Raw genomic sequence first — 27,771 nt, forward strand, 5'->3', positions numbered from 1 at the left:
CCGTAACATTTCCCTCCCCTCCACCTTCCCCATCATCCCCTGCACCTCCCCAGCCCCTCCCGAAGACCGTTACTCAGAGATTGCACGCAAGAACTAGTGCATTCTTCTCTCTCCCACCCACACACATACAAGTGCACTCGTACTCAAGGACAGGTGCTTGGGTGCAGGAAGTTCCTACAACATTGTCTGTTCACTCCAGCGCCAGAGCGTGCGTTTTGTGTGTGAGTGAGTGTGTTTGTGAGTGTGAATGAGAGAGAGTGTTTGAGATAGAGTGAGAGCGTGAGAAAGTTTTATTAGAGAATCTGAATGAGAGAGAATTTGTGTATTTTTGTGTGAATGAGATTTATGTGAGTAACACGTGTGCTCCTCATGTGTGTGTGTGTCCATGTGTACTAATGAGCACATATGTGTATACGTGTATTTGTATGTTCATATGTGTGTTTGCCGGTGTGCGAGGGAGGAAAGTAGCTGAAGTACGTGCCTACACATCATGAGAGGTGAGACCTGACATAGTGGTATAAAAGAAAAGTCCACGATCCACTGCTGGCCTCGCCATTGCTCACCGCCCAGAGGGAGGCTGCCGCCCTTTATGATGACTGCTGGGACTCTTGGCTGTTGTACCACTTGAACCGCTACAAGCGCCATGTCTGTTCTTGTTCCTCTTACCAAATGCCATGTCATGGACGTGTAGTCTTGTAATCATGTCTGTCACCGAGCAATCTCTTTTTAGAACTTCAGGAGTTCCATGCATTTCACATCAATGCAGCAGTAAGTCTGAGTGAGATCAATCACATTTTAAAGTTAAATGAAATTTTATCTTTTCAAAAATATTTCTATTGAAAATTATTTTAAAGAAAAATGCGTTCACAGTCAATGGACTGTCATAGGTTATTGCTCATGCGCCAACGAAAATGAGCATGTGCTGCAGCTCGTCCTGTTGTCAGAAGAAAATTATTTTTTAAATAACTGGCTTGTTTTGTATCAGAAAAAAATGTTCTTTCGTCTTGTATATGAACATGAATAGCAAAAATAAAAGTTTCCCTTTGTCCACCAACGTATGCGCAAGACAGAGAAGATGTACCCTGTCCTACAGTCACCCACCAAGCAGACCTGGGACTATATATAATTTGCGGAGGAATCCGTTGAAGAGACGTAGCGGGCACTTAGCACGGCCCTCTCCACCCTCCACACACTGCCGACGTACTCGAGGTTTTCAAACACTAACGCCCTGTGTCGGTCAGTTTGACAAAGTTGCGTCACCACACTCGGCACTGCGGCCACAAACTCTTCCACACAGACCCCCACTTCCGTCTGAATGTTCTCGACAAATTTGTTTCACCATAACTGTCATCTTCAAACCGAACGCTGGACTTGAAATCCAGAGGAGTTACCATTTAAAATGGGCTTTAAATTATCTCCTTCATCTGGTCATTAAGAAATGCAAAGTTCAACGTTGAAAATAGTCGTTGCGTTGCCAATGGTTTCAATGACTACTGACGTGCAGAATGTATCAGTATTTTTGGCCAGATGGAGGGAAAAAAAATAAAAACACAGAAAAGGGAAACAGAACGTGTCTAGTTTCTCTTCACCTTTCTTTAAAGCTCACTTTAAGTTGTCGAACATATCAGGGCGGTGCGCACGACTGTGTGTGTGGTCTATGGCGCGTGCGCGTGGAGAAGGTGCAAGTAGGAACTGGGGGAGGAACATGAGAGATGAGACGTAAACGGGGAGATACCGGCAAAAGTGGGAACGTAAACGGACGGAAATGACAAATCTGTTTTGTGGACAAACCCGATAATTATTTTCTCAGTGTCAGTGATATTTTCCTAGACCTGGCTCTCGATTGGGAGAAACAAATTGCTTTTTCTCCCCAGCAAAAACACAGAGCTCCTCCAGTCAGGTCGGGCTCGTGGGCGGCCGCCGAGTAACGGTACAGAGGATGAGGCCCGAGGACTCGTTTCAAACAAATCCGCGGCATGGGACCGCGTGCAGTGTGTCGGGTGAAAAGACGTATTGTGCTGCTGGCGTGTGATACCCGCTTGTGTCTAATAAAGGAAATGGAGCTGGGTTTGTATTTGACATTTCTCATCTGCTCGTCTCCCTCGTGCATCCTGATGGTGCGTGGCATCGGTCAGTGAGATTCCTCAGCACGGCAATGCCTTCTTTCACAAGCGGTCAGTCATTCGGCCTCACATCACTTCATCAGCGATGATACATCAGGGAACAGTAGTCGCTCAGTTGTCCTCACACAATTGGTCGGGTTCGTGACCGCATTACGTCACATACCGCCACTGTGCGTCACAGGACGGTTGGTACGTGACGACACCATGGCAGCCACACATCTGTACACTTTCAATCTTTATATATCTGTGTCACGTAGATACTTCGTGAAACATAAATATTAGTACATGCAGTGCTTGAATGACTTCCTAAGTACACAACATTATTATTGGTGCATCTTGTCCTGTTTGAATGAACAATGGGAGGAGGAAAGGAAGGGGGAGATAGATGTATTATACTGTGATGTATGATATTGTGACGTGTCGTATGTTTTAAAAATGTTTGAACATTACAATCTAGTCCAGAAACAATAAAACAATCAATGATGAAAGTGTGGATTACTTGCTAGCTTCCTCCTTCATCTGCTGCATTATTCATTCGTTTTTGATTGGCGGGACTGTCAGAGGAATTCATACTTTTTTGAAAGTGTTCAACATTAAACTCTAGTTCAGAAACCTTAACAAGGTGAACAATTATTTAGTATGCTCTAATTGTAACGACAAGGTAGCTTTTTGAGCCATCTTGCTGTGTATTATCTCATATTGTTGGTAAGTTTCCGAGAAAGCAAAAGAGTGAGTGTGTGATAAATGTTGGTTCTCCACGATTTATTTCATTTTTTATTTTTGTTTTCAAAATTGCAAGATTTTACCAAATCAATGCTCTAATGTACCTACTACCACAACTGCAGAAAAAGCAAAAATAAAATTTAAAACCCATATCAACTGTCCTTATCTTGGTTCGGTTTCGATACGACAGGTGTATCAGACTTTCCGAAGTTGCTTTACTCTGTGGACGTCACATAAATACACCTTGTCTACACTGTGATGTATTACTGGTCTTCTTTTATCCCCAGAATCTTGCTTTTATTTACCAAAATACTTCATCTAACGAGTTAACAATACAGTATCAATTTTCATATTAATTATTCATCAAGACGATCTTTAAAATTGCGCTTTGGTGGGATTTGTTTTTTTTTAACCATCTCTTCCACAAGCCATTGATAAATCATAAACATCACAGCTTCTCATTGTAGCTATTTCAGTTCGCAAAAAGTTCAAGTGGTATTTGTCTTAGTGATAGATAAGAATTAAAACGAGATGGTAATCTGAGGAAAATAATTGGAGCAAAAATGAACAGGTAGTCACCCCCTTTTGAAGGACTTCCAAAAAGAAGAATTAGACTGGAGGGGAAGACAGCACTACAGGGAGGAAGCAGTGGAATCCAAGTTATGTTAATCTTACCCAGCCACCTCTATGAGAAGCAAATCTGAATGTTTCCCAGTCGCCCACAGAGACCCTCCCATGTTTACCTTTGGCACCCGTTGATGCAAGCCCTGAAGGTGAGGAACAAGGTCTAGTTTAGGCGTGTGGCTTGTCGTGTATTACACAGATTTTTGTAAAATTGGGAGGCAATATGCCTCCCCGGGCCAACAGAGCACTACAACTAAATTCTGGGTGGCGATGCGGTGTTATTCCTGCAGTCTACGCTTACCGGTCTGTTGTCATCGTCTTATCGCATTCATATCCACACTCCCGCCATTTAACAAAGCCACCGTCGATGCGCCGCCGCCTTGCACGCCGGAGGCGAGGGAAAAAACAAGCAACCTTCTGACTGAGAGTTTGGATCTCAGCACAGAAAGGGACATCAAAAAGCGAGACGAACATACAATCGGCGGTTTATGATTTATGGGGCCTGCGGCCACACATGTTTGCTCCGTAACGCCCGCAGTGTTTGGAGGAGCGAGATGACAATCTGGTCAGAATTTGCTTACAATCTGTTCAGCCTCGAATACAGAATTCTACCACCATGCCATTCGTTGGTGGTTCCTCCCACCCACATCCTCTCTCTCACAATTTTTGCAGGGAATTTCACAAGCTCTCTCCTGACGCAGGGTACATTACCCTGCAACCAGGGATACACGGAGCTGAATGCATTATCCTAAAACTCTCTCTTTCTCTTTCTTTCTCTCACTCTCTCTCTCTCACACTTTCTACAAACACACCCGATATCCATCATTCCGGTCACTGTGTGTTCAGCTAGCATCTCTCGTTTAAAAGTCTGACGACTATGATCGGCACTTCCGGTTCCCCTTCATAAAACAAAATGGCTGAATCAGAAACCAAGGTGGAGTTGTGCTTGAGATGTTTGAAAAGGCAACGAACATGCATCGGAAATCGAGAAAGGCGGTTCTCGCCGGGCATTCGAACATTGGCATGAGTCACTCGAGCACATTTGTGTGTGAGGGCTGAAACTCTCACTTCCTCCATAATGACTTCCCGTACAGGTTGTTCACCGACGACCGAAGACAGTCCTACGGCTAGTCACACATGGTGGGATGAAAACAATATGTAAATAGAGTTCATGCAAAAAGTGTTTAATTAGTGAGTGAATTGAACCAAATGTCTCGATTTTTCATTTCTGAAGTGACAGTGTGCAGGAAGACAATGTCTGGGGAATGCTTCCAAGCAGGAACAAATAAGGCAATCACAAGGTTTCATGCCAAAGGAAAAACAAAACTGAAAAAATAATGGAAATAAATCATGAAATATTTACTGCAGAGGCTTGATAAACGTTTTAATTACAAAATGTTGTATGCGAGCAGTACTTTCTCAAACTCCACTCACCTATTTGTCTACATTTTTTGAAAATGGAATATCAATGTAAGCCTCAGGGAAAAGTGATTGAACACCAACGAATTAAGCTAGTGTGCGTTAGTTGTTTTTTTTTGTTTTTTTTTAACACTATGTTAGGTGCTTGTCAATAAATACATTCGTTAAAGGGGGACTAGCAGATAAGAAGGGGAGAATAGTGGTGAGACTAAGACGATCAGAACAACGAAGAAGACGAGGACCTTGTTTCCACTCACTTTTAGAAAGTAACGAAAAATTGGTTCAGGCAGTTTTAAAGTGCAACTGGAAATTGGTACACAGCTGTATATTCCAGGTGGAAAATGGTATACACAGCTGGTATTTGGGGATATTTGGCAGCGTTGGACATTCAAGATCCTTCGAAAAATAACAGCAGTTATTGAAGCATTCGATGATTTGGTTGACGGTCTAAAATTTATCACAGCTCAGTTTGGCATTAGAGAAAGGAATCAGGAATCCTGAAGAGCTCCCTTTGGCTAAAATAGTCGTATCAGCATTTTGTGTGAAAAGCAGAGTAGTCAACATCAATGGCGACGAGGTGAGCTGGACTAGTGTATCCTTTATACTAACACTTCAAGTAACTGTTGCTTTCCTGGTGCACGTCAGACAGCTGTTATGTTCCCTGTGCACGTCAGACAGCTGTTATGCTCCTGGTGCACGTCAGACAGCTGTTATGTTCCCTGTGCACGTCAGACAGTTGTTATGTTGCTGGTGCACGTCAGACAGCTGTTATGTTCCCTGTGCACGTCAGACAGCTGTTATGCTCCTGGTGCACGTCAGACAGCTGTTATGTTCCTAGTGCACGTCAGACAGCTGTTATGTTGCTGGTGCACGTCAGACAGCTGTTATGTTGCTGGTGCACGTCAGACAGCTGTTATGTTGCTGGTGCACGTCAGACAGCTGTTATGTTGCTGGTGCACGTCAGACAGCTGTTCCTGGTGCACGTCAGACAGCTGTTATGTTGCTGGTGCACGTCAGACAGCTGTTATGTTGCTGGTGCACGTCAGACAGCTGTTATGTTGCTGGTGCACGTCAGACAGCTGTTATATTGCTGGTGCACGTCAGACAGCTGTTATGTTGATGGTGCACGTCAGACAGCTGTTACATTCCTGGTACACGTCAGACAGCTGTTATGTTGCTGGTGCACGTCAGACAGCTGTTATGTTCCTATGTCAGACACAAACAGTGACGAGTGGCGTGGGTGAGGTGGGTGAGGTAGGGAGGGGTGGGTAGACGAAGGTCCTGAAAGGTTGAGCGTGGGAGCAGTCATAGCTTTAACCTTCTGCCATCAACGGTCACAGTTCTTTAGACGAGGAAACTATGTTAGCTCCTCACCTAATTCGTATTGAGATACGACTTTGCCGTTGCCTAGTGAAGTCATTTCCCAGCGCGTTGCTTTCCTATTTGCGAGTAACCTGCAGCAAGTAAAGTATTTTGGGGAAAGATCGCCAATGTTCGCCGTTCGTGCCAGGACTGTGGTCAGAGGATTGTCCAGCACGGAGGATGTTACGAATCAGCTGCTTTCACAGCATCTCGTACGGCTCAATGGATTGTCATTTCAATCCGGCATTGCTTTTTAACGCCGTTCACCGATATGTTAAATTGCGAGTGTGAAGAAAAGTTTTAAGAAAACATCTTTACAATTTTTATTTATTGTCGCTATAGCAAACCGGGACTTTGGTGATCAGAACCTCTGAAATAATTGATTTGTGAAAGGTAGTTGTTTTCTTTTGACTTATATTTACTTACCGAGCGTATTCAGTATTTTCGTTGCAATCGTCGCTCCGCTGCAACGAATCTTCATCTTCGATGTGAATGTATCGGTGTTTGTGCACCTAAAATCATCGGCGTTTCGGCCTCCGAATCTTCCCAGTAAGGAGGAAAGTTGCTTATAGAGACTGATGACGATAATGAAGAAAGAAATATATGTCCAGTTGGGATGGGGATGCATACATCGAACATCTCGTTCTCTCTAGAGAATGACTTGTACCCACATCTCATCCCCCCTTCACACGCTGTGCACCCGTCTACCACTCCCCTATTAGCCACCCACCCTATTAGCTCAACACCTTTAACTGCCGTTGGAATATTAACAGTTGGAGGCAGACAATCACAAAGAAGAGGGTGGTTACTATTTCCAGTTCTGAAGCTTGTTACGGGTAAGTCCATTTCTTTCTTCGTTTTCCCAATCACCGCGTGGCGAGGCCCGACAGCAGCTGAGAGCTCTGTCTCCCAGGACAACCAGCTACCTGTCGAAATGTGTGTTTACTCATGGAGACAAGAAAAAAAAGTTGGTTCTTAACGAGCCAATGCCCTCGATGCAAGCAGAGTACAGCACCGACTTTTAGACCAAGGAAACTAGTTATGGAGAGGAGGGACAGAAATAGGTGTTTTATGCTGTGCCAGCAACTAAGACTAGATCACGACAAGGCAGCCAGCCTGTAAACAGATGCCACATGCAAAAAAAGAAGTGTTCCCGAGACGAGAGCTGAACACAGGACACCCAACCTTCACTGTATTGGAGGCAGGCGCTAACCGCTGCTAAAAACTGGTTAGGTGCAGATTTCTTTTTTTTTTTTTAGGAAAGACAGTCTTCGGTGAATGAGTGCTATCTACTTGATACCAACTGTTAGTCAACGTAAGGATGGCACGGTAGTGCAGCGGTATAATGCTGCTCACGAGACTGTGAACAGAATGTTTTGTGGATAAGACACCAGCTCACGAGGCTGGACTGCCTCACTGTCACACTCGCCTCACATAACTGTAGCTGATGATCACCAATCTCTCCCAAAAACCTTTTTAAAAATCAGATGCAGCAAAGGTGATCTGAAAAAAGAGCAGCTCGTTCAACATGCAGCAATTTCATTCATGCCACACAAAGATTAAAAAAATAATAGTATCACCCACTTTATTTTACATCAGTAAACCTCCGTGCAATAGCAACTCTCCAGCAAACCACGGCACATATAAAATGGAAAATCCCAACGTGAAAATGATATGCAACTAACAGAAACATCACCCCCGCTTAATACAGTGTTTCCAGGAAAACCTAATGATAATTACACAGCCGATATTTTCTACTCACACTTTGAACATCATTTCTCGCTTATCTTGGGTGGGAAGCAGTATTATATAATTATTTATATATAATACTTGTAGGTATGGGAAGACAAGTCTAATCCATAATGTACTGGTACAGAGAGATACCAACTTATGAAGTATAATCGCCTTTCGTCTACACCTTTTGTTATGACGAGTACTACTAATTAGTAATACAAACTGTAGTGTTATGTTAGCAATACAACCTAGTACTGTAGTGTAATTAATGTTAGTAATACAACCTAGTACTGTCGTGTAAATAATGTTAGTAATACAACCTAGTACTGTAGTGTTATGTTAGCAATACAACCTAGTACTGTAGTGTTATGTTAGCAATACAACCTAGTACTGTAGTGTAATTATGTTAGCAATACAACCTAGTACTGTAGTGTTATGTTAGTAATACAACCTAGTACTGTAGTGTTATGTTAGCAATACAACCTACTACTGTAGTGTTATGTTAGTAATACAACCTAGTATTGTAGTGTTGTGACGTGTGCTACTATTAACTAGTAGTAATACAACCTAGCACTGTAGTGTTAACCTATTCTATTAAACTCATACCAAATGGTAAGATGCCGAAAACATTCTCAACCTAACCCAAGTGGCAGGGTACACGCAAGGACGGGTGCACCATCATCGTGGTGGCCGACTATGTTGACGTGGCAGCTGTATCCCATCATTTGACACCTCGCAAACACCTGTATCACTGTTAATGCTTTCTGCATGCCAGATGCCCCACTGCGGGCATGCCCGAAGGTTATGTACCTTGTGTTGCAAGAAATCCACGCAAAAAACTTATTTAAAACGACGTGTCTGACAAAAATATCAAGTAAAATGACTTGGAAAAATTCATGGCTGTATTTGTGATAAATACTTAACTCTATATATTAAAAACATTTTATAAAACATTTAAAACAAAACAATTATCCCCCGTGGAAAAATATAAAAACTTCCAAACATGAACGCCCAGAAACATGCAAAAACAGAAGAAACTGGAACACCCAATCATGGTTTGCTACGAGATCTTTTCTCCCATACTTAACAGTTGTAAACGAACCAGGGTACAGAGCCTCAAAATCCATCGTTTGTTTGTTGATGGTGCGGATTATGTGTGACGAGAGCAGTAATGCCATAAGCAAGCTTAAGGCCACTGTAGTGTTGCCAGCAGTGTCGTCACATGGTTAAAGCAATTAACTGGTAGATGCTCACCATTCAGCAACAAGAACACAGAGTTGTTCGTCAGTCAAGAGAGTCCTAACATCGCACAAGCCCAAGCTCATGACAAATCACTCCTTGATGAAGCCAGGCAAAGATACCTTGCGTGTATAAGAACGTGCACATGAACGCGCCTTAACACGCGGCTTTATTGCAACTGCTCCACTTTACCTTCCTGCGCATAAATGCGTCGTCTGAACGTACAAACAAACACGCACGCATGCATACAGGGAATGGCGTTAGTATGTTAACATGCCTTTCTATCAGGAGAGCACACAATGTAAAAGCAGCGAGATTCCCATAAACGATATTTTCAATAGCGACACATAGGCAATATATACAAGCACACCGATTGAAATAAGGATTTTATAAAAAAAAATTCTTGGGACCATTTAAAAATTTTACAAATTTTCTGTAAGTTTCATTTTTTCTCGTTCGATGGAAACCAGCAGCTTGTACATTTGTGAAGTACAAACTAAGCATAAAATATTTACATTTTTAATAAAAGTATTACCTAAACTTCTTTACGAGAAAAGTACTTCACAACACTACTCAGCAGCGAATGCAACGGAGTTACCGACTCTAATCCTTAACTCCAGTACTGAGCAAGCAAACTGCACTTTGAAGGCCTTTAAAAGAAATGCTGTGCGCCCCGATCACCACGAGAACGACAGCTTTATGCGGTTAAGATGGGACTTTAACCTGCTCAGCAAACTATAACATGATTGATTTCGCAGTTCGTTAGCCCAGACAGACGCAAGCTGTAGTTAATGTCTGTCAGACAAAAGGTTAGCCAAGACAGGCTAAGGCAGCAATAAGACAGCTTGAAACCCGATTTAAAAGACGCCCGCAAGAGTAACCCACAATGCAGTTCCTCAACTGCAGGAATACAGACGCAGAGACTTACCTCTTACAACGCAGGAATCTTAACTGCAAGTGACATAAGCTTTTAGATTTTTCATAAAACTGACTCGGACAATAAAATACACTGTGACTTCCATACCTCTTTTTCTAAAATTATTTCTTTCTTCTATTTATTTTTGTTTCCTCTACTTTTGTATCCAGCTTTTACAGGAAAAATCAACTTGGTAAGACTCGTGAATCACCCTGTTAAAATACTTAAGTACGTGTAGGTACGTACAAATGATCTGCAACACTAACACCCTGCAGGCCGCCATTGTTATTGGCCCCTTAAGTAAACGAATGTTTTCCTTAGTGTGCACACAGCGTGTCAAGTTTCCTTTCATTAGTAAATTATGCTCCACTCTACAGTCCTCACAAGGCAGTTCGTGAAAACTCCTCACTACAAAACACAATGAGAATAAAATGACTCCTGCTCCTTTCATGGAATGTGTACAGATGGTCGACACAGCCAGTACATTTCTTGTCAACGTCTGGAAAATAAAACAAAAAACATTCAAACTGAAATGCTAAAACGTACTAGCAAGTCTTAAACCTCTAAGGCAACAATTCATCCTATTTGTTTTCTTCTCCTAACTGCTAAACATGCGTTAACTAAGTGCTTGTTTGCTTACATCACAATACAAATTATTCATAGGACTTGCGGAATGGTTCCTGTAGCCAATCACACGTAAAAGATTAGAAAAAATGTTCCATTTTACAAAAGAATAATGAATTTTTTTTTTTGAAAGTTTCCTATGTAGGGTCTCAAAATCAGACTACAACTAACACGAATCCGTCTCGAAATCTCTTACCTCAGACAAAACTTAAGCCAAGGGTTTGTCCGCATGAGCGCCACGTCCGACTCGACCATCTCTTGAACTAGCGTCTATTCAGGGCAAAACAAATTTGTCTTCAGAACACGCTGTTCAATATGCAAGCACACATGCGTCTTTGCCATGGGTAAAAAGTGTCAGAGTATGTGGTGGTTAGGTGCTTATGGGTGGTTGTGTAGGTGCGATTTCTGATGTCTTGTGTTATTCAGATAATGAAAGCGGAGTACACTCACGTCAAAGGAATATGTTTTCTTCCAGCCAAGTTTCTCCTGTGCTTTTGTACAGTCTCCATGCAGAATTTCCTACAAGATAAACGAAAAAGAAGTGTTAGCTGTTTTCTTCAAAATCGACTCTCCTCTATATCACTGGCGAGAGGCTCCGGCACACAGAGCTACAGCATGTGACCACACACCTTAGGAGATGTCAACCAGCTACCAACTCTTGCACGCTGAACAAGTCAAGAGAACATGTGTTGCTCTTATTCCTGTGACAACAATTCCTTCCCCTCCTCTACCCTGCACCTTCCCCCTGTGTGTACATGCAAGCGTTCAAGTAATTCCCTTCCCCGAAATGACAATAAAAGTATCCAATTAAAGCCTAAACTTTAGGCAACAATACATTCTTTCACTAAAGATGCTTACAAAATGATCAATCGAAAATGCCACACATGAATCAATGAAAGATAATGGAAGAAGATTTTCATGTGTGGATTCTCTCATTCACTAGTCGGAAATTGCTCCACCTTTCAGTAGTTATTTCCCTTCGAATAAAGCGCCCAAATACAGTAAAAGTCTATGCTGAACTTTTCACAATGCCAAGATTATCATCTTAAAGCGCCATAAGGGAGGTGAGGTACAGGAAGAGACGAGAGAAAGTACGCGCGTCTGTTGTGCAAGATGGGAGGTGAAGTGAGCTGGACAATGAAAAACAGGATGCAAACTTGGGGGGTGATAAATGAAGGCACCGAAATGGTCACATCAGTGGGATGAATGTGAGGATATCTGCAGCTAATTTTAATTACATTTATTTTGTGAACCACTGCACAAAGCAGCAACCAAATTCTTTAAATCAAGTCTTGACATACCTAGGAATAAAACTAATATTTAAGACTAAGCGCCGTACCTCTCCAAGATATTATACTATTAAATCACTCTACAATACATGTAACAGAAATCTGCTTTAGTATTATACATCTCAAAGAAATCTGCAATATTTTTCATTAGATTGATTATAATTTAGACGGTTCTTAACTCACCACTTCTGTAGGACGGTAGAACTTAGGGTTTACTCGCACCAAGATCGCGCCAGTTTCTTTGTTCTTCCCTACTTCGTTGACACCTTTGCCCTCCCACCTGCAACAATGTGATATTACGCAACTAACAAAAACTGTAGCTTTTAAGAAGCAATGTCAACCACATTTTGTCCAGGATTTTTAATACATGTACTACTTTGGGCTTCAAAATGCCACCTCTAAAAGGCACAGATATCAGAATTTTTGATGAATGTGCATGGAGATTGATCAAAGGTTTCTCAACTATAATTATCATGCAACCTTTGTTCTCACCCTTTTGACACAACAGAAGTCAATAATACAAAAGTAAAATTTCTAAGTGTAGAGTGTTAATATTTGATGCGTGCACATGACATATTTCAGATAAGCGGAATGCCACTCACAGACAACTGATAGGAAAATCCTATTCAGTCTTGAAAGATTATTCTTGTACAGTCAGAGTGCTATTAGCATTGTGGGATGTATTACTTAAGCAACATTTACAATCTGAAGAAGAAAAGTCTAGTCCCATTTTAACGGCTTCTTTTTCTATCATCAGGCTCCTTTCAAGTAAATAAGTAGGAATTAAAGCAAATCACGCCAAAAAAAGTTAAAACTAAATGCCTCAGGTGTCACACTCAGATGCTAAATGTGGCAATTTAAAAAAGGAAGTTTACATTCACTATCCCATGAATCAAAAACTCTTTTCCATTAATGAATTTAACTTTGAGCAGAAGGTGTGTCAACAAAACTGCATTTTAAATTTAACAGCTTTTTCACTACTTTCATGAAAAAACGTGTAATTTTAAACTTTAAGATTAAAAATTAAACACCAGCATTATTATATTATTAAATAGCAAATAAATGGGTAAATTAATGTTTTCTAGACCATTAAGAATCACCTCTGACTAGGGACATTATTTTATTTAAAGCAACATACTCAATATCTATTTTGACAATTCTGAAGGCCTTTTCAACAAATTCTCTGACACTGTGTGTTTCATTGGTAGAGATGACGAAGTCGTCTGGATTTTCCTGCTGCAAAATGAGCCACATAGCCTGGAAAAGAAAAACACAACAGTGCTTCCAATCTCCAAATATGGCCAGCAAGTTGTACAGTGACAACAGATTCTATGACTAAAATATTCAAGTATTATAAAGCAGACAAAATTTTACATTATCATCATCATCCTTAGAACTTGCACAAAATTTACACTTGCAGTACCTGCATTGTGCCTTCATACAAAAATTAAACTTTAAAGGTACCAGATAAAAAAAAAATGAGGCTCAGAGCACAAACCTTACACCTTATAGTTATACATGTCAAATGGGAATGTCCAAAAGTTTTTATTATTTTATGGAAAAAATATAACTTTTCTTTTAGGTCTGAATCTGAAGGTTTACTCCTTCTGGACATAACTGCCACCTACTATAATGCAAAATATGATGTGATGAAATTATTTTTAAAATAATCCTCAAATTTTATTTTTCAATCTTCTATGCTCCTTCTTAAGTTTGGAAAAAAGTCACCTTTTACATGAACATTAAATGAACATGAACACTCACTTGTTCTTCATTTCTAATCTGGGGGATAAAGCCCATGCTGTTTCAAAGTAAAGGAATGAATTAAAAAATCCATACAAAAATTCTAAATTAGAAATTCTTTGATCTCTTGGACATAATCACATATACACATCTAGAAAACAGCACATCATCAGTGCAAACTTGTGTACTCACTTCAACATAATCTTTTGCATGACCCCAGTCTCGCTTAGCATCCAGATTACCAAGCTGAATCTCCTTCTGCTGGCCCAAGAAGATTTTGGCCACAGCTCTTGTAATTTTACGGGTCACAAAGGTTTCACCTACAACAACAAAATAGTTACTTACCATCAAGGTCTGTAAGCTTTTGATCTGTAAATCAAGGTGCTGATGATATTTCAACACAAACTGATGCAATGCCAACTCATACTGTCACACATGATGTGCAGTGTTATCAGGTTAGTCAATGAACTGGTCTTAATAATAACCCATGACTAAGATAATAAGGTGTGGCCCTAAGCTCCTCGAGGAGTAACGAGGAGTAACAAGTACTAAACTAAAACTAAACTAAAATAATAAAAATTGAATTATGTGGGATGTGCTGGGTTGGGGGTGCCAGAGGGAACAAAACGTTGAAACCCACCTCTTCGAGGACTTTCATGGTTAAAAAGGATGCCATTACAGGCAAACATATTGTAAGCTTCCCTGTAGTTGATCACAATCCAGTAAGCATATAACTTTGCAACTCCTGCAACACACATACACACAAAACGATGAACAGAAAAGACTATGCAAATATATCTTTTGTGTAACTGTGTATCTAGGAAAGGCCATTAGTGGGATAATTTATCATTATCTGCTAGCCACTTCTCATAAAGTTCTGTCAAAGGCCAACATTAAAATATTTTCATCTCTCAATATTTTTGACATACCATATGGAGATCGTGGATAAAATGGTGTTTTTTCTGATTGAGGGATTTCCTGCACTTTGCCATACAGTTCACTGGTTGAAGCCTGATAGAATCGAACCTGATCAGTGAGTCCACAAGTTCTGATGGCATCTAATAATCTCAGTGTCCCTGTAGCATCAACATCTGCTGTATATTCAGCCAACTCAAAGGACACCTAAAAACAGATGAGACATAAAAAAAGACATAAATAGCAGATTACACCATCAAAGTCCCTTTGACCCAGATTTCACTAGTCAACCATTCTTGGAACAGTAGAGTGTGTTTATGTGAGTGAAGTTGTGATAAATCATCAAAACTGTTGGTTATACACCATGAATCAAGATGCTAATCTGTAGGTAAATTAAAAAGCACCACATTGATCACCATAATAGTATTAACACATCTGAAATATATTAATCAAAATAAACAATAAACAAATCAAGATTTAACTTATCTGTATTTTTTAAAACTATCATGATGCCTTGGAATACCATAGTGCACACAGTGACAGCAAACTGTGCATTTACCTAATCACAGCTCTTGCAACTTGTAAACCTATGTTCTCACCTCAAGTACACCTGTATTCTTACCTTGACATGGCTTTGGGCAGCCAGGTTGTAGACCTCTGTAGGTTGCACTTGACTGACAATCTTCACCAAACATGTGCTGTCAGTCATGTCCCCATAATGCAAATGCATTGCTGAAAAATTATGTAAATTTTTCTTCCTTGTCAAATCAATATATAAATTCTGATTGCAAGGGCTCTCAGCAGGGCTTCTGCTTACGCAAAAAATTGCGTACAGTACGCATTAAAAGTTTGGAGGACCCCTTCAATTTTCATCAATGGGGTCCCCTTCAAATTTGGGCGAAGAACAGGGACCCCTTCAAACTCTGAAGAAGGGGTCCCTCGGACCCCAAAGAATTTAGCCTTAACAGAAGCCCTGTCTCAGGGCTCTTTCACTTTAACTTCAAAGAGCAATATGGACCACAATGTCTCAATGTATGATTTCCTAAGACTCTGAGGCAACTCGTAATTACTGAATCACAATTAGCGAGCATGCTATTCCCATCCACTTTTTTTAAAAAATCAAATTAAATGGATAGCATTTCGAATGTGCATATTTTACTAAATGCATTCAGAAAGCAAATTATGAAAACTTATTAGTCAATTTGAATGTTATGCAAAGTCACTTATATTAAACATTTCTCGTTAATGAAAAATATTAAGTTTACAAGATCTAATGGACAAAAATGACAACTAAAACCCAGAAAGTTGAAATGTGACAAAAATGTTTTGTAATTACCAAATCCATACCTTATATTATAAATATTTCTAACCTCAAACCTAAACTCACAACAAAAACATTTGTAGTGACAACAGCAACAGTAGTAACCCCATCAATAATAACTATAGCAGAAAAACCATATTTGAAACAAAAACAAAAGAAACCCCCAAACTGGTATTTGACATTAATTCATGTGATCCAGCAATGGTTAGATACACCAAACACACTTCCCTTTGTTTCTGCAGTGCTAAAACTGACCAACATACGTGGAATTCAAGCTCAAAATCAATTTTAAAAAATAAATTTGATTTGTATTTCTGAAATAAAATATGTATTTAACTGTAAATTTTTATCGTTAGTAGGTTGATCTAACATTGTGCATGTGAACACAACATAAAGACCTGCTTTAGTGTCTCAACAGGCAAAAGAAGGTAAGAGGTATAAAAGCTATGCAAAAAATGTTAGGAAATTACAGCTGGTTTATTTTACAAATAATATACATGTATAATATTTCATGGCTTTGCTTTAAATATTGATTTTATTATCCCAATTGAGAAAATTCTGAAGCAATCACTTTTAGTTGGTGGGCTAGAATGATGTTATAGACCAGTTCATACCATAAGATGAACCTCAAAGACAAGACTACAAAATGACGAAGACTGACCAATGTGTGCATCGATAAAAGCATTTTGTTTCAAGCAGCATATGTAATACACTGGATGTTTTCTAATTCAAGGTTGAAGAAAGCCCCTGTATCTACAGAGAAATGTTCAGCAACTGCTAAATATGTTATTCTCCATCGGAAAAAGCCGTAATATTGATACAAAAAAGAAAATGCAGCAGAGTACTAGTGATAACTTGCACAGCTTTCCATACCCAGGTGCATAAATTGCTAGAATATTCCAACATTTGATTCTTGTCTCCAACAAACTCCTCCTTTGAGCTGTGCTTTTAAAATTAACAAAAATGCTTCCAATAAAAATAATGCTAGCAAAGTGACAAACCTATGTGATGTTTCATTAAAAAAGTCCAAAGTGCTATGCCATGTGCATTTTGACATAATTAAAACAAAGTATGCTTTGCAACTTGCAGAATCATAAAGAAATAAATAAAACCAAACATATGCAAAGCAAAAGATAGCAGGTAAGTATTTTCCGTTCAAATTAAAAACTTGTATCTAGACCTTACCTTCATTTTCTCATACATCATTCACAAAACATAAAATCAGAAGAAATTTATAACACAAAATGCAGCAGAATAACCAATCACCAGAAGAGTACACATGTAAGCATGCTATGACAAGCTACAGATGTTGACCTCTTCTTACCACATGTGGTGTCTGAAAGTTAAACATGTATTTAATTGTCTGGATACCAGTGGACAACAAATGTTGCTTTTAGACCAACATCACAAACAATAAATACCGTGGGGTTTTTTTTTACAAGCATCTCATCAACAACATAACAAAGTGCAAGATTTTTTTGGTCTTCTTCAATAATGATAAAGGTCTGTAGGTTTGAAATAGCTCTATCTCTCTCTAAAATCTTCAATAACAATGATGGTCTGTATAGTTTGAAACAGCTATATCCATCTCTCTGCCTTCTGTTTTCTTTCAGTTATAATCATCATGTTTTAATAAGTCCATATGTTATAACCTTATGGTTATGGTCAAACAGTTTTATAAACACTTTGACACATTGCTGTCACTATTTTTGAGAAAAGTAATCTTAAAATTTTAACTTGGTTACTTTATGAGGTGTTACTAAAACAGGGAAGTCTGCTGCATGACATCACAAGATGTGAGGTTACATGCTTTTTAAAATGCTGGCAAAGACTTTTATCTTGTAAATGGAGCAATTACTTGCTCAGAAAGTGGAAAATTGTATCTCATAAATGAGCATTTAAAATACATTATTAGTCTTGGATAATTATATTTGAAGCTTGTTTTAAACATATATCATCTCTTCATTTTCTTTGAACCGTTTCTTGTGAGTACTTACATCCTTCTCGGTGTGACTTTGGATCTGCATATAAATGTTCAATGCGGCCTGTATTAAAAGTACTAGCTCTTCTGATAATCCCATGGACCTGAAATACAGATATCCATGAATATGAAAAGTAACTGTTTAAAAAATATTTAACTGTTAAAACTTAAATAATAATGGAGATTCTTCGTAAAATGTTAACCACTTCAGTTACTGCAAATAAATATGCTATATCTTCTGCAAAGAAGGTATATGAGTAAACAATGTACACATATATAACTGTGTGGCCACAAATACCAAGTAAAAAATTATGTTTTTCTCCCTAATGCAAAGTCAGAAACTTGGGATCAGTTATATTAATACATCCAATATACCTCTCACTAAATATGTTGAAAGAAAAAAAATGTGCAGAAGAGGATATCACAGCAGCATGTGATCCCCACTGTCATGGTGAAAAAAAAAGCTTTAAAACAAGTTAGCACTTCACAACCAAAAACCAAGGTATTACACTATTTAATATGATTGACAAGAATATGATGAACATGCTATTAAACACAAGATGTCCAGGAGGAGGAAAAAACTGCACCTGTAACATTAGCTGTTTCTGTTATAATAAAATGTAAAATATTATGACCAGTATAAATAAAACAAAAAGCATTTACCTCATAACCTTTGTTGAGCAGCAGCTCAGCCAGGTAGGAACCATCCTAGAAAGAAACAGATTTTGCATCAGTAAACCTCTTAATTAGGTTTAAATGCAGTAATATTATTATACACAAAAATAAATGTTAGCTAATGAAACAGCTAGCTGTATTTTTATATATAGTCATTTGCTCTTTCACATGAGAGGTTTGGTGCAGAGCATGTAAATCCTCATGAGACAGTTGGTCCCTGCATGTTAATGTGATTGCAGTCAGAAGTACACAGTAAATTGCCTAAATCAAATTAAAGACCAAATTGTCCCAGTGCCAATGGAATCAACCCATGCCCCAAAAACAAATCAATCGAGAAAATCATGCATTGTTCGAGGTGGTGACCTCCAGTGTTAGAAATTACCGGGAATCACTTAAAGAGAATTCTAGGCAACAAAAAGATATACAGAATCCACTATGAAACTAAAACACATGTGTCAACAAAAACTCATGCATGGCATTTCTCTAAGTCACATTAGCTGTATTTCCCCCCTTTTTTTACATGCCTATAAAATAATAATAATAAATGCAGGACTTGTAAGTTGTCAGCATATGCATTAAAGTTCTTTTTATCTATTGCTTTAAATATTAAATGCAAATTTATTAACATCTTAAAAGAAAGCATAGTCACTTTTCAAAATAAATCAATTGTTTTGTAAAACACTCAACATCATATAGGTTATACTAATAAAAGCCAATTACTGATCTTAAAATTGGTTTGAAATATAGATGTCACACAAAAACTGTTCTGTAACAGGAGCAATATCTCACAAATGGTCTCTGTAACAGGCTTTTTTTACATGGTGGGTTTTAGCCCTACCACAACCTACTTTACCTCTAGGTGAGGTGTCAACCTTAGTCTCCTCTTACGACATGCCTGGCTGAATGGCAGGGACCCTATTTTTACAATGCTCGCTAGGCAAGCATATCCCAGGTCAAGGCAAGCATACAGGGGTTCCACAGGGCTATCTCCCAAATATTACATTTCTTTTCTCTTTCTCACACACACTATGTACAGAAAGTACGTCCGATAACCACGGCCTGAATATATCCTCTCACTAGCCACACCTGTTTTTTTCTGAACCTCAAAAAAAACCGTCACTAAGCATGGATGTGGGCGTGGTACGACGTGACCCCAGAAGGGTGCGGTGATCTTTTATGAATGTACCAAATGGAAGTACTGGAAAAGGCAAGTAAGGTACACAGTGCAACAGAAGGACTTGGAAAAATGTACTGAAATAACCGGCCGAAATTACGTATGTGTCATGTTTACACTGAAAATAAGTCATCTCGCATAATAGTATCACAATGATTCAGTTGCTAAGCTGAAATCGTAAATAAAAACCATGCTCAACGGTGTTATTTATGTTATTAGCGTGTATATGACATTATTATATCTTTTTAAACATTTTACTTAACAAGCCATTTCGTTAGTTGTATATTTCAATTTTTTTAATGTGATAAACTTACATAGTTGTCGATCGACAGTACGTTAATATCGTTAAAAGTAGCTTAATCTAAAAGTCTACACTTCTAGTTATTATATACAGCCAACATAGCACGTGGGTTTTGATACTGTGAAACGATTTGGTCTCAACTTCAACAAACCTGTCCGGTGATTCCAGTTATAAGAGCCACTCGGCGAGGACATGATTGTGCAGTAGAGGCCGCCATGTTTGTTCTGTGCCACGCACGCTAGGTCACGTGGACATTTTGATGACGTCTACAACTTCGTGTTCCAGTGTTACACTGCATCCAATTAGTTTCTACGGACGCCATTCCAAAATTGCAGCCAATGAATGAGGCTGTTTAGTCTGCTCTGGCTTCTCAAAGCAGTGCAGCGCCATGTGCATTCCAGCGATCTGAAGTGTAGACATGCTATACGTCTACGTTCTGACGGTATTTTCAACTTCATCGAACCGGTTTCTTAAAAGTGTTTTTGTGAAGCATTAAAATATATCATGAGATTGTAATCTTATCCTCTAACAATCAAGTACGCATTGAACAAAAGCAGCACTGGGCCAATTGTGGATGCAAGCCATTGTAGCAAATTTAGGTCGTTTGAATGTGTCGAAAACTGCTTTAGCAATTAAAAAAAAGACAATTTTATTTCTCACTGTAATTAATGTGAATTGAAACTACTGAAACTCTGGCATGTCAGACGCGTTGAGAGATTTTCTTGCCGCGATCGGCTTGGAGCACCATTTTAATATGTTTCTGACTAGAGGATTTGACGAAGAATCGGATATCGCACACCTTACCGTGGATGACTTGCGTACCATAGGAATCGAGAATTCTTCCGACATTCATTGCATCCTTAAAGCAGGTAAATACATTGATTCGGAGGAATACTTGCATACATACATACAGTAGTGTTTTATGATCTTTTCTATTATCATCAGAATTATAGTGCTCAATTATTTTTAGCTTTTTTTTCCTTGCATGTTCATGAATGCCGACGTTTATAGGGGTGAGATTGGAGAGTAACAGAGAGAGAGCCTGCATCTATAAGTACTAAGAGACAAAACCAAAGGTGGTCATAATACATAATTGTCATAATGCATAATTCAATATTACACAGCACAAGCTTACAAGACAAGCAAAACACATCAGCTTTTCCACTGGTTGAGAAAAAATGGTCTCCTGCATTACTATGAGGGTTTTGTACAGAGCAGACTTACAGACCTGAACAAAGTGGCCAGCCTCAGTCTTCCAGAGGATAAGATTTATGATGAACTTGAAATTACACTTCCAGGTCATCAACGACGCTTTGAACGAGCAGGTAATGTGGTTTCATAAGCAAAATATTTGAAGTCCTTTTAGACCGGGCTTCCATTAGTCTCTACTGATTTTATGCATACATAAATGTTTGTTGTTTGTTTGTTTTCTCTACCATGTAAGGCAGATTGTAACTAGTTTGGGATTCCGGCTGTTTGTTTTCATTACCAGTAAATGGTAATTAAAACTGGTGTTGCTGTCATACACAGTAAGGATGGTATAATCTAGCCAGACACTGTGTTAACGTTAAGGTTTGTGCTCATATCCGATGTGTGTTTTCAGTCAAAGTATTGCGCAGACGTCTTAAGCAAAAAAAGGAGTCTAACAGAGTCGTGGTGACTGAAGGATGGTGGGGCTTTCCTGCATATCTACCAAAGGCAAAGTACCCCTTTTTGTGCGTCCAAGCTACTATAAGGTCCACAAGCCCTCTTATATCACTGTCCAGGAATATGGGTGAGGCTCTGCACTGTCAAAATTGCATTAACACATGCCATTTCATGATACAGAAAGATAATAAACAGTGTTTCATAAAGCATTCAATTTTATAAAAAGTGCAATATATCACCTAAAATTGAAGCAAACTTCAAAATTCTTAGTTAATTTCACTCAGCATTTACTTCAATTTAATAATGAAAAAGGATATCGAGACTATGATATTTTATGTTAAGATTTGTCATTTTAAAAGGAAGAAAATTATTATGTATATTTATGTTGACAAAGAGAAGGAAAAATATTAATTTCTTTTAAATTTTAATTAGAATTAACTCACAAACTTGAAAGGAAAAGTGAAAACTTTTAAGATAAAACACAGATAATATGCAGTGTTTTCAATCATGTAGAAGCTTGCATAAATCATGAAAAAAAATCCTGAAAAATATGATGAAAAGTTGCCAAGTCTTACTTGACATGGAAGTCTAAAAAACACAAGAGTTTATATTGTGTAATAAACCAAAGATGATGACTGACATGGTCATATTTGTTGCTATCAATGTCAGTTACACCATTTTACTTGCATAGAAACATGGTACTTTTAATTAAAGCAGCTTCATTATATCAGGCATTAATATCATGACATTACTAACACAAAAACAATGACAAATACTTTTTCTATAGCTCAGTAATAAATTCTATCTAATAATTGTATCTTGCTGTTTAAAAATCTGAACAAAATGGGAGTCTGAAAACTCCTTGTATTTTATAGATAGCACGGATGAATACAGGGGATACATATTCACGATGGGTAGAGAATACTGATATTGTGAGTCACAGTAATGGATGTTGAAAACAGCACTAGCATTTTTTATGAGTAATATTATATGAGTAATATTGAAATGAGCCCAGTGGCGCAACGGCTAGCGCTGTTAGCGCCTGTCACCAATACAGTGAAGGTTGGCTGCCCTGTGTTCATTTCTCGTCTTGGGCATGCTGTTCTTTCTCTGCACGTGGCATCTGTTTACAGGGCTGGCTGCCCTCCGTCAAGGACGGTCCCAAGCCCGGCTGAAAAAGGAGGAGGGTTGGGCGTGGGGCCAGCACCCCCACCCCATAAAAACAAATCCTTGCTACCAAAACATCGACAACAGTTAAGGCTGTAGTCGATGGCCTATGCCCCAGGAGGGGCAAAGGGCCTAAAAAAAAAATTGAAATGCATTTCTTTTTTGCTCATTTTTTTGCTCACATTAACAATGTGAGTTTACCTTCATGATCATTCCAGAAAATTATTTTTACAAATAAAACTATAAACTAAAACAAAAAGTGATAGTACATTAACATGATCACTTTCAAATTTTGCATCTTTTTATGTTGTCCTGTTAAGGCATTTAAATACTAATAAAGACACAAGGAGTACAACATTTTTTTCCATGATAAAATCAGTTTAGAGTGAATTGAACACAAGATGTCAGGCCTCCCAACATATTTTATCTCCCTGCAAAAAATTAGTGATTTTTTTGAATTTATAAAATAAATGCGCATATCCTGTGCAGAGTTCATGGTGGATAGTGGGAGTGATGTATCCACCCTTCGTGATGACATCATACAGGAGTTAAAACTAGAAGTAATAAGGCAGGTGACAAGCTGTGGGGTCTTCGGGTCACAACGCACAAATATGTATCGGGCTAACTTAACCATTGGTGATCAGACTTTGGAAATAGAGGCAAGTATCCCTTTTTTTATCCACATTCTGGAAGTAAATAATCTGGTCAGCCATTTTATGCATTCCATCAATAGCAAATGATTTGATGGCATAAGAGCTGATAGTTTCTTAGTTTGTTCCTAGTAACATGAGGTTTGTGTTTGGAGCACTTTTTTTTTTTAAATGTCGACTACAATACTTTTGTTCACTGCAAGAGAAATATTTACATATTTTTCCCCCCTTTTACACATGTCTTTCTTTAAAACTCTTGCACAGTGAAAGGGTTAAAAACAATACAGAGAGCATTCTAGAAAAGATTTAACTAAAGGGTGCATGCCTATAATGTGTCTGTATTTATTTTGTGCATGAGCAAATGTGTGTTGTAGAAGTTAGCATGTCTGTTATATGTGAAAATAGGTGCATAGTTGAGGGTGATTCAGTTTACTTCTGTATATCAACTCTGTAAAATTGTTAGAAAATCACTATTATAAATGTTCATTATTATTATTTAGTGTGAGAGACAGTGGTGTACATATTAAGACTTGTCTGGAGGGTAGAAGCAGAGGGGGTGCCATAAGGCTGGGTCTATAAACACAGTTCCACCAACTGAGCAGCAGTGTTTCTGTGCATCCAATGGTGTGCTCTTAACAAGGCAAGATAAAAGACATTCACAGAGGAACAAAGGGCCCAAGCCCTTGACAAGTGAAAGGTGTTTTTGGTTAGGAGGGAAGAATTGTGAGGGAAGATGAAACCTTATCTTACAACTAATCAAGTCATAGCCGTCACAGAAAGTGTAAACTTAAGTAATACTGTGGACATAATGCAAAATGTGCTAATGTTAATGTAATATAGTATGATAATGTTTTGGTGAAGAAAATTGCACAAATTCTTTTTGTGTACTGGGAGGAAAGTGTGTTTTTTTTGCTTTGTCTAAATTTTACTGACCTGAAGTAAGCCAGTAGAAGTGTCCCCTTTACCCTCAAGCGAGTAAGACCCATCCTTCGTCACAATAATATTGCAAAAGTATACTTCTCCTTACTTGACCCAGCTACTAATTTTATACTGCACCTCTTTGACTCACTTTGTTTAACAGGGTTTTCATTTTTTTGTTTTTGTTTTGTTTTGTTATATGCAGGTTATTAGCAGTTCTTACGATTCAGTAGGAAGTTGCATTCTGCGCTATTTTGGGCATGAGATTGATGCCTTCAGGCATATCTGGTACCGAGGGCAAGATGGCAGTCTGCAGCCTACATCACATTCTTCCTCTACAAAAGGAACAGAACCAGAAACTATTTCTGTTCTGTCAGAGCCAGAAGCCAAGAAAGTGGCTTCACCATATGACACGAGGAACAAGAAAAAGGCTTCACCATATGACATGAGTAACAAGAAAAAGGCTTCAACATCGAGGAACAATTCAGTCAATGAAAACTCTGAGGAAATGCTGGGTGAGAATAGAATAGGAGATGATCCACATGAACTCCGTGACATGGGATACAGGGCTGTACCAGCCATTGATTGTGGCAGCTATTCCCAGCAGAGGACAAATGGCATGCTGGCTGTACCTTCTTGTGTAGCATTAGGAACAGAGATAAATGGTGTCGAGGAATGGATGAAGCATGAAAATGATATCAGTGAAAACCACAGTCACATTAACAGCAAGTAAAAAACAATGCTTGTAAACATCTAGAGTGAAAACTTGCTGCTTTGGCAATAATGGTGGACAGATGCTCAAGATTTGGTTTGTGTGTGTGTGTGTAAAATATTTAAAAGGCTTCAGTTAAACATGCAGACGCAACAATTTGAACAGGTGATGCATGCTGCTTATCATTATAAAATTATATAACTGTAAATAGGTGTGCTAAAATTACCTTTGATTTGTGATATTTTACATCCAGCTGTCTTCAGATAGGCTTTTTTACTTACTAATGGATTTTTATAAAAAGTTTTAAAGATTCATGTAATTGTGATACACTGTTTTACATATTTTCATGTTATAAAATATGTTTATTACCATTTAATCAAGAACAGTAGAGAGCGAGGCAAAGAACATCGGAACCACATTAAGCTGAGGGGGGCTGCCCAAAACGGGGTCTGCTGGTGAGGTGTTGTTGCGGCCTTATGCTCCTAGAGGAGTAACAAGGGATAAACTAAAACTAAACTAAGTACCTTTTAATCGGCTAAATTAGCTATATTTTATTGACAACACTCTCACGTAATAGATATGTGATGTACTCTTGAACAGAAGTCTTTGTGTAGGGGAAAGATAAGGGGAGAGCAGTGCCTCTGTATGTGTGCTAGGGTTTAAAAAGACATTGAATGCAAGATGGCAGCCATGCAACAGCATACATTCAAGTTACATCTTCAGCAAACGTTGAATTTCCTATTAGTTTACTGTCACATTGCCTGTATTATGTAAGCAAAAGTCCTTCAATTGTTTGCAATTACACGTTATTTATTCATACAAATGGCAACTACAAGACTAGGGTCTACTGCTGTTTATGAAAAATGTAAACTCTCTTCCATCTGTGGATTTAATCACTTAATTGTAATGAAAAACCAGAAAGTCAATGTCGACTGTCCTATATCATTTTGAGGAAAACTTTATTGAGTGATTACAGCGTATGTATCCACACACCTTGAGGGGTGCAAACACACATACTTGCTGGTTCAATACCTGTATGATGCAGCCTACTTCCCTCAGTTGACCCAGCTGTTAAAAGTGGTATTGTGTTGCTTTCTGCTGCTAATGTTTCCATGATTGTGTGTGTCTGTGTGTTTTGTGAATGATAGAGTGATGCCTGCTTAAGGTGTGTGCTCATAAACCTTCATGGATGTGTGGCTGTTAATGTGAAGCGGTTTGAGCTCACCTTCATGTAATATGAAAATAAACAGATTTATGTATTAATTTGGTGAGTATCAAACAAGGAGCATAAATTTCTATAGGTTTCCTGCATCCCTCACTTCCACACATACACTGCTTTATTTATAAGATTTGTAAACGTTATTCTGGTTTAAGAAATACTCTCAAATAAGGTTAAAACACTGGCTCTGATTTCCGTCATTGACCATTGCCTTTTAATGTCATCACCGATATGCAATAAATAGTCTATGTGGAAAGTCTTAAGCATGTTGAAAACAGTTCAGTGTTTATTCTGTTTGTTCAATGATGCAGCTGCTAACAATGTCTCATATCTTGTGCGTATAAACAGAAATCAGCGTCAGGATTATTCAGTTAAAATCTGTAATTTTCTAATAATTTATTGCTTAAAAGGAAGGAACAAAAAAAGTTTATTTTTCACATTTTTAATATATTTACACATAATTTATATTTCCTGTTATATTTGTGTGTGTGTGTATATTAATCATGTCTGAGAAAGTGTATTGAGATGAAAGGGTTTTTATTGTTAGCAAATATTTTTTATTCACTTAATATTGTAATTTTTTTTTCTTTGTGCTTTTCAACTACCTTTTAACCAACTTTAAATATGCAAAAGAAAATGTTGTATACACTGCCGACATGTGTACATGTAGTGGACATGTGTACATGTAGTGTAGCATGTACACAAAAATTAATATCTAAGAAAAGATTTTTAGAAATCTTTGTATTATGTGTTAATTTTTTGTATTATGACACTATATTAAACATCTGTTCTAACATTCCTGACAGGTTTTTGTTTGAATATATTCACACTGCAACATATGAAATAGCATTAAGAAGTGATTGCAAACTTGGAAACAAAGACAGACAAGCAGTGCCCAGATGATTGGGTCTATGTGAGAGACAGAGGGAGATAATGCGTTTGCAGGGGAGTAGACTGAAAAGATGGGTAAGCTGATAAAAAGATAAATTTTGTTCCATATGTTTGGTAATAGCTGTGTACATTTTAACCTTAACCTCCAAAACAACTGCTGATAATCATTCATATACCTGAATCAGCAGTTTGTTACTGGTCATAAAAATAAAAACAGAATGAAGCAGTTTAGATGACATTTCAGCAAGTTTTTTTTTATTTCAAACAACCAATTATGAAATACAAATCAAAACACTAACAATTTTAAAGAAATAAATCTTATAATAAATACAGGTACACCATTGGTAAGAATAAACCTGATAACAGTAAGGATCTCAATTCTGAGCCTTCCTTGTCTGGCAGCG

At 38.3% G+C, this 27,771-nt stretch overlaps 2 protein-coding genes across 4 annotated transcripts; one reads left to right on the forward strand and one right to left on the reverse strand.

Annotated features, from left to right (window-relative positions):
* Positions 1-7,819: 7,819 nt before the first annotated feature.
* Positions 7,820-20,430, reverse strand: LOC112576729 (GDP-mannose 4,6 dehydratase-like). 3 transcript variants are annotated; one of them, XR_003101893.1, is made up of 14 exons: positions 20,315-20,430; positions 18,677-18,721; positions 18,030-18,117; positions 17,357-17,368; positions 15,334-15,443; positions 14,726-14,918; positions 14,437-14,541; positions 13,989-14,116; positions 13,192-13,310; positions 12,237-12,333; positions 11,215-11,283; positions 10,961-11,034; positions 8,306-10,639; positions 7,820-8,269 (listed from the first exon to the last, which is right to left on the reverse strand). XR_003101893.1 is itself a non-coding variant. In XM_025259398.1 (13 exons), the coding sequence occupies exons 1-13, from the start codon at positions 20,378-20,380 to the stop codon at positions 10,633-10,635; spliced, it is 1,113 nt and encodes a 370-aa protein (XP_025115183.1). In that variant the 5' UTR covers positions 20,381-20,430; the 3' UTR covers positions 7,820-10,632. The 3 variants fall into 3 exon arrangements, 2 of the variants coding, with proteins under 2 accessions (XP_025115183.1, XP_025115184.1); XM_025259398.1 differs by having other exon boundaries at positions 7,820-10,639; XM_025259399.1 differs by lacking the exon at positions 17,357-17,368 and having other exon boundaries at positions 7,820-10,639.
* Positions 20,431-20,543: 113 nt separating this feature from the next.
* Positions 20,544-27,269, forward strand: LOC112576728. Its single transcript, XM_025259397.1, has 5 exons — positions 20,544-21,032; positions 21,288-21,488; positions 21,767-21,937; positions 23,467-23,636; positions 24,751-27,269. The coding sequence occupies exons 1-5, from the start codon at positions 20,861-20,863 to the stop codon at positions 25,276-25,278; spliced, it is 1,242 nt and encodes a 413-aa protein (XP_025115182.1). The 5' UTR covers positions 20,544-20,860; the 3' UTR covers positions 25,279-27,269.
* The last annotated feature ends 502 nt before the right edge of the window (positions 27,270-27,771 follow it).

Source organism: Pomacea canaliculata, linkage group LG12 (assembly GCF_003073045.1).
Source record: "Pomacea canaliculata isolate SZHN2017 linkage group LG12, ASM307304v1, whole genome shotgun sequence".
Lineage (NCBI taxonomy): Eukaryota > Metazoa > Mollusca > Gastropoda > Architaenioglossa > Ampullariidae > Pomacea > Pomacea canaliculata.